This window comes from Pterocles gutturalis, unplaced genomic scaffold (genome assembly GCF_000699245.1).
Source record: "Pterocles gutturalis isolate BGI_N339 unplaced genomic scaffold, ASM69924v1 scaffold31259, whole genome shotgun sequence".
NCBI classification, from domain to species: domain Eukaryota; kingdom Metazoa; phylum Chordata; class Aves; order Pterocliformes; family Pteroclidae; genus Pterocles; species Pterocles gutturalis.
In genome coordinates, this window is record NW_010136744.1 from 1 (window position 1) to 7468 (window position 7468).

At 39.3% G+C, this 7468-nt stretch overlaps 1 protein-coding gene across 1 annotated transcript in view; it reads right to left on the bottom strand.

The window, feature by feature from the left end:
* Positions 1 to 3099: 3099 nt before the first annotated feature.
* The window catches only part of FOXP1 (forkhead box P1), an 18664-nt gene continuing 14295 nt past the window's right edge, over positions 3100 to 7468 (bottom strand). Inside the window, exon 7 of the mRNA XM_010082420.1 lies at positions 3100 to 4179. Within this exon, the coding sequence (XP_010080722.1) occupies positions 4035 to 4179 (145 nt within the window). The 3' untranslated portion in view covers positions 3100 to 4034. The remainder of the gene's footprint in view (positions 4180 to 7468) is intronic.

Here is a 7468-nt window from a genome sequence, read left to right on the forward strand (position 1 = left end):
AATCAAAAAAGGTAATATTTTTTGTGGTCACTTATTCTACATAAGCCTTGATTTTTCATTTCACTTCTAGTTGAATGCAGAAACCTAACAGGTTTTACATTTACAAACTTTTTTTTTTTTTGTGGACAAGGAAGGCTTTGACTCTCATTCCTGACAGCGATTTACCTGATACATGGTACTACTTTCATAATGTACGCTTTTCTTTGAGAAAAAAAACATGTAACAAATTGTCTTTACATCTTGGCACCTTGTAAAGTTTTTTTTTTTTTTTATACAAAAGTTCAATAGTTTGACACTCCCCATTATTAATCACTACTTCACTGATAAACTTTGAAAGTGTGACCCTGGAATTCATCATGCAAAATATTTACTGCAGCAGGAGAAAAACATTTTTTTTTAACTACTTTTTTTTTTTTTTTCCTTTCAAATATATGAACTTTGTTTAAGACAGCCAGAAAAGGCAGTGGTAAGATAACAGAAGGGGTGGGAAAGTATCAAAAAAACCCAGCTTAAACACAAAAACTGTACAAAAATGCTTCGATCAATGATAACAGGAGAAAAAAAAAATCTGTCAACTATGTTACAATTTAAAAGCTGAAAAAAAAAGTCAGGGATTTTCTCCCACATGTCAGCAAATGTCATCCAATATTTTTAAAGCAAGGATAACTAAATAAAATACATGTGCAGCGTATTCTGCAATTCCATTACATACAGTAGTTTTTTTTTTTCAAAGCTATTTTTTAGTATAGTTAATATAAAGCAGTTGCACAAAAAGCAAAAGGTGTTTTGACAAACAGGTCTGCATTTATTCCTTTTGAGGAATGATATCTAAAAAAAGGACCTTTCCACCTCTTCCTCCCTCCCCACCCTCCCCCCAAAAGACAAAGGCTCACACAGACACAGTGGGATATATATGTACAACATAATAAACCCCTCCCTAAAGAAGCAACTGTATATCCAAAGGGATACAGAATCAGAACTGTAAAAATCATAGTGAAGTTTGCTTGATGTAAAGCCTGAGATTTTCAGTTGGTTCTTCTGCAAGGCTGCAACACCTGCCAGATATGTTAAAATCTAATTTTTTATTTCTTTTTATCTTTTTTTATTTTTTTTATTTTTGCTACAGTCTTTAGACTAAGCATGCAAGACATACAACTAAGTGCAACTGAGTGAAATGTATTTTTTATTTACTCATTCCCTAACAGTTTGGACTGAGGTATGCGTACTAACAGTTTCTCATGCTGTTATCTTTACTCATGTCTAGCTACACATGCTGAGAATGAACTAATCTACCAGATTTTTATCCCCCTTCTGAATACCGAACTAACCAGCAAACCACTCAGTTTAGAAGGACAGGGCTCAATTCTCATGATCCCCATCTGGCTACCGCCGGCACGTCACGAAGCTGCCTGGATATAATTTAAACAGAAAAAAAAAGTTTCAAATGACCACAGACTGCCCTTTTTTTTTCTCTTTTTTTTCTTTTGAACAGAAAGCAGAGTTGAGTTTTATAAAAGTAACTGCCAATAAAATTTCTTGTACCAAAGCTTATGAGTGGACAGGAGTGTTATTTCCTTATGAAAAATGTTGACCAAAAACTAAACAAAACTGAGCAAATGTGCCAAGATCAACCAAAATTAAAGCAGTCATCCTAGCACAGTCCCGAAACAGAAGTGGCACACAATCTGTAGAACCAAAGACCAAAAAAATTTTTTTAATTCTAAAAATACTATTATGTTGTCCAGTTAAATCGTGGGAGCTTTTCTGTTCTCTTCTGTATTTTATTAAACTGTCTCCTTTATCTGATACTCTAATTTTCTGTGAAATAACTGTGTCTTTGCTTTCTCCAGCTCCCTTCTCATAGCTCCACCAGTAACACTGATTCCTGGTTTTAGCCTCAAAAGCTCTCCTCGATTCCTCTTTACAGACTTTCATTTTGGTCACTGTAAAGAATTGCAAATAAAAAGTAACAACTTTGGTTCAGACATCTACTTGGCCTTCTAAATTTTCTAGAATAAAGGAGCAGTTTCCCTCTCAGGTTAGCAATAGCCCACATCTTGTCATTTCCCTCTAAATTCTTCAACCTCCTTTGATCAACAAGAAGAGGATATTTGGCTTCATAAGATAAAGCATATAACAGAGAACATAATTTACCTTTGTGTAATATCTTTGGTAATTTTAGGAAAAAAAAAGGTACAAAGAAGAATATAAATTAAGCTCTGAAAGGCTTTTTGAAATAATAAAAAAGCTACAGTCCTACATAAATAAATGAGTGACGGAAAAGTGGTTGCAGAATGAAAATGTTTTAGGTGTTTGGTGACCGAGGTTTACTGACCTATCGCAACAAATTTTGTATGTCATGTTTGCTTTGAAGAGCCTTGCCAGTCTTGCCTAACTAGCCCCGGCGCGAATTCTCTCCTACATCTCCTGTCTCCTACAGTGAGGTTTCCATACTGGCTGGTGTAATATTGCATAACAATCTTAACTGCAGTACTGGATTTGCACAGCTGAAAATTAACACTTTAGCATTAGTGGGGCTCTGTCCTTATTAACTCCCGTAACAAGTTCAATCTGAAATCTAATTTGTATTCAAACAGATTAATGCCACCAAGCAATCCTGAACTGATGTTTAACCGTGAAACATCACCATGTACAATAACAATTTAATGAAGTCATCTTTCCAACCACTATTTGCAAATGCAAAAAGAAAAAAAAAATTTAAATTGTAATAATAAATGTATAGGTGCCCATCTCGGTAATCTTCGATATTCCAGAAAGATTTGTTGACCCATTAAAACTCACGTTAAACAACCGAGAACCTGCCACTGTACTATTCATCCTCGAATAAAAGTGAACTCTGTTGGTGCTGCATACGTTTCTTTGTGCTGTTCAATTTTGTGGCATTTGCTAATATTCACCGTTGCTGCCAAAAAAAAAAAATAAAAAAAAATCAAAACCCCCAAACAACAACAAAAAATATATATTAAAAATACTGCTTTGTGGAATGAATCTGTGTTGCTTCCTACAGTGTTTCTATGTTCATCTGTCATTCATTCTCATTCTTGCAGTACTTTGTTCCTCTCTCTCCGTTGGACAACCCTTCCACATGTATAGTGCAGCATTTGGGACCTTTTTTCAAAAAACGACAACAACAAAAAGGAGACACCGAAATGGAATGTTTTCCATAGCTAAAGAAAACATGGTGGCATCTGAAGGAAACTGGAATGAATGACAGAAAAAACTAACAACAATTCAATGACATTCAGCTTCGTATAATAAAAACACCTATTAACATTCATCACAAAGTACAGAAAACGTTGAAGCCTCCGAGAGGCCCTGGGCCCAGATGAGGCCTGAGGTCAGAACTTAAAATGGTAGAGGAGCAGGGCAATAAAAGCAATACATTAAAAAGTTTGGGATCATTTTTTCTTTTAACCCCTCCCCGATATACACGCTCACACGCACACACACATATCCACACACGTGCACACACAGGCCTTCCCCATCCCAAATGGAAGCAAAAAAAAAAAAAAAAGGAAACCAACCAAAAACCAAAAAAAAAAAAAATGGAGTAAAGGCAGTGATAATCAACATGCAGTACTGTGCAAATATGTTGTCCATTGGAATCCTTAAAATCTGGGCAAAGACTTGATCTGCAGTTCAGGTGTACATGCTCAGTTTGATGTCCTCAAGTGTCCAAAATTGGCAGGACCTGCAGTCCACAGCTGGCTGCTAAATGCAAGTGAATCAGTTTAGCAAATTTACAACACTGATGTTGACTGTAAGAGAGGAAAATCCCAAGTACCAAACAAGTCCATCCAATGCACAGAGTACAAATTCCTTTTTTCAACAAAAAGTAGAAAAATCAAAAATACTCCCAAATGGGATACTTGATGGCACTAAGAGTTAACATATTTCATAGTTGTCAAAGTGGACTGAGAATCCTCCAGACTGTACAATAATGGAGAGACTTCACAGCTAAGTTTGACGTGTTCTTCCAATCTTCATTCTCAGGATAACGATGTCAGACATACTCATTCTATGTCCTCATTTACAGGTTCATCTTCATAATCTCTGTCGTGATCGAAATCTGGACTGTGGTTGGCTGTTGTCACTAAGGATAGTGGACCTTCATTTTCATCTGGATCTAACGGTTCTTCTTTGACATGCACGGGGTGCCTGGAAAAACAAAAATACAGTCAATCAGCAAGTTGCTCATTAAAGAACAGTTTTGACAGCTCGTGTGGTTTGGGAGAAAAGCGAGGTGGTTTGGGCGTTCAGATCTGGTGTGCCAAGCTTAGGAGCTCCAGGTCACCAAGGAGAAGACCCTCAACTTCTGCGCCAGCCACCAGAGTCGAGTGAAGGCTCTGCCGGGCAGGCAGCGCTCAACTTCCCCAGGAAAACACTCTGGGAGGAGCACCTTGATCGGGTTTCCGTCTCAGGATCAAGAAAAAATGCTCTCAGCTGACATATTAAGTTGATTAATACAATCTTTGGATAAATAAGCGGAATAAGCATCCGAAAGGCAAAGCAGCAGTTTGTCAGCCCGCCGAGCTGGCAGAGGCTGGGCTAATCATCGTTCGCTGTGTGTGCGGCGTCTCTCGTTAACATGCAGAACCTGTGAGACAACTCTCCAGAGGACGACCCCAAGTGAGGTTCTATCATTAATCAACTTCAAGCAAACACAGCAAAGAGACACCATGATACATGCTTTAAACTCCAAATTAATGCATATTTTTACAAACTGTCAATAAGGGAAGAAAAGCCCTGCCAGGAAACACAAACAGAGAGGAAAAGGCTCGCTCAACACAACAATATGATAAGAAAGCACAGTCCTAACGAGAATAATAACACTGTCAGCTGTAAACAAGGCGGAACATGATCCCCAGCTCATGGTGGGCACAAGGATGTACTAAAGAGATGAGATCTGCCAAATTTCTCATTACGGCACAGCACATGAATAACCCACAGGGGAACAGGGCTTGGTCATTCAAAATGGGTATGATAACAATTGAGAAATGTTGTTCGTAAATCATATTTACAACAAATCCTATACAAATACAAATTACCTTTTTTTTTTTGTTGTTCAGCAGCTTTTGAAATGTAAAATAGCCATGTGAGTCAATAGTGTCTTGTTGGTGGGACTTTACAGGGAAGTAGGATTTTATTGACATTACCAAGTATTAATAATGCGACAGAGCAATGGAGACCCTGTTTGCTCCCTAAATAATTGATGTTGTAGGCAATCCCTTAAAATAAAGCGTTAATGAGTTCAAGTCCCACTCTGTCTCTCATTGAGTTGATATCCACCTCCTATAGTCTTGGGTTTTCTCCATGCAGCTGATTTAACCCTTTCATGTAGGCTATGTGAAAATACAACCTGAAGTGCAAACCTTCATCGAACTTCTTTTCTCCTTGCACGGCTTTGCTTTAAAACAAATGATTTAAAATAGCTGCATTTTATTGCATGTTTTGTGTGGACAGGAGCTACAATATTGTTTGTACTCCGTTGCACTGACAGACAGCAAGAATAAATCACCAAACAGGGAAAATGTACTTGGTACCTGTGTTCAAGCCAAAGGTAACCCTGCCTACTTCAAGCGACTGGGGTGAGCCAGTCATACACTTGCAGAGTGTGCAAAGCTCTATCAGACCTTATTTATTTATTTCGGCTTCACCCTGGATCAGTTTAGGAAGCATCTAACTTGCTGACTCCATCCTTTTCTAATGCGAGCTGCGAATGCCTTTCAAGTCCCTGCATATTTCAGCTTCTTGGGTTGTGAAGTGCTAGATCGATACTTAAGTATTAACTGCAACTGTATTAGCTCATCCAACAAAGGAACGGCAGGGAGAAGCGATGCAGTATCCAGATACACGCACCTTTTCCCTCCAAATTCACTAATACATGTCCTATCAACACGTCCCCAGGAGCAAGGAGGTTCCCTCTGCACGTCGTGTAATTTTTGCAAAAAATTACAAGGAGATACTCACTCATAAAATTCTGAACTAAATATTGAAAAAGGGGACAGAAGGGGGGAAGACTGGCAGAAGATTATTCAAATATCAGAGGTTAACAATTAGCTTAAGCACATAAAAAGTCTCACGAGCGGATCGCCGTCTCAGAGGTGTGCATGTGCTAACCATCCCGGTGGCTTTTGGCCTGAGCCGACACGAAACCGTGCTGATTATTTGCAAGTAGAAAAACTTGTATTATGAATAGGCTGTGGGGGCCTCACTTGGGAAAAAAATGTGAAATGAAAAACAGAAGAAAAAGGAGGAAAGAGCAGCTACGCATAGAGACTGACAAAGTGTGTGCTACTTGGCCTTTATGGCAGTGATCTTTTTTACTGCTGTTTTAATTTAAAAGTCTTGCTTGCTGGCTTTCTGGTTTTGATGCTGCTGCCAGGCTTATTATTTTTTTTTTTTAAATATTATTTTTGAAAACACAGATGGGCAATTTTTGAAGGAGAGAGAACTCATGTCACATGCAGCAGAGGTGGCCTCGGCACACAGACCGGAGTTTCTCAAAAGGGTGCTTGGGGCCACGTCTCAGTGTCCCACCTCATCCCTGCACCACCTTGTGCTTGGCCAGAGGCCAGAAGTGATGGGTGCCAGCAGATAAGATCGGTACCCGCTGCATTCGCAACCACCCAAAATGTGCTGAAAGCTCCTTCAGAGCTCCCTGAACCCTTCCAAAGCAAACTCTTGCCCTGCTTCTGGTTTTGTTATGAAAGCAGGTGAAACCAGGTGGTTTTAACTGAGTTTCTCTTTGAGGTTTGGTGTGGTTCCCAGAAGTCAAAAAACACAGAACTTCAGAAATGAAAAGCAAAGCACCATGTTATGAAAAGGGCTGCTCGACCCCGAGTGAGACAAAGCCGGAGAGGGCCACAAAGCCATGGGGAGGGACAGCCACGGGGAGGGACAGCCATGCCAGCCTCGGTCAGCGAGCTCAGCAAACCCTCCATCCCCCAAATGAGCAGGGTTATCTGGGTAACACAACCCGGTGGGGAGAGATCTGCATGGAAAACAACCACCAAAAAATTCAACTCCTTGTGTGGAAGGAGTTGAACTCAACGAAGTGGCATGTGAGGAGAGAACCTTACTGAATCCGTGATTTTGCTCAAATATTTCACAGCAACTAAGATAAATAAGCCTAAGTAAGCTCAAAGGCAAAGAGAGACTTTCGTATCTTAACTAAGTCTGAATCTCTATTTACCACCACGCTAAAACCCCAAACTGGGGAAGGAAAACTTCCTTTAGAGACTAAAACAATTCAGTCTCTGAATTACAGAAAAGTAAATGCTGGGCTAGAGAGAGAAAAAAAAAAAAAAAAAAAAGGAGAAGGGGAGAGAAAGAGAAAAAAGAAAGGGCTTCCCGTTTCTTTTTCATAGTAGCAGAATTTCAGCACATTCCTTTTAAGTAGATGCCTAAGACTCCAGAAGGGGTTAACAATAAATAACCCTGCTGA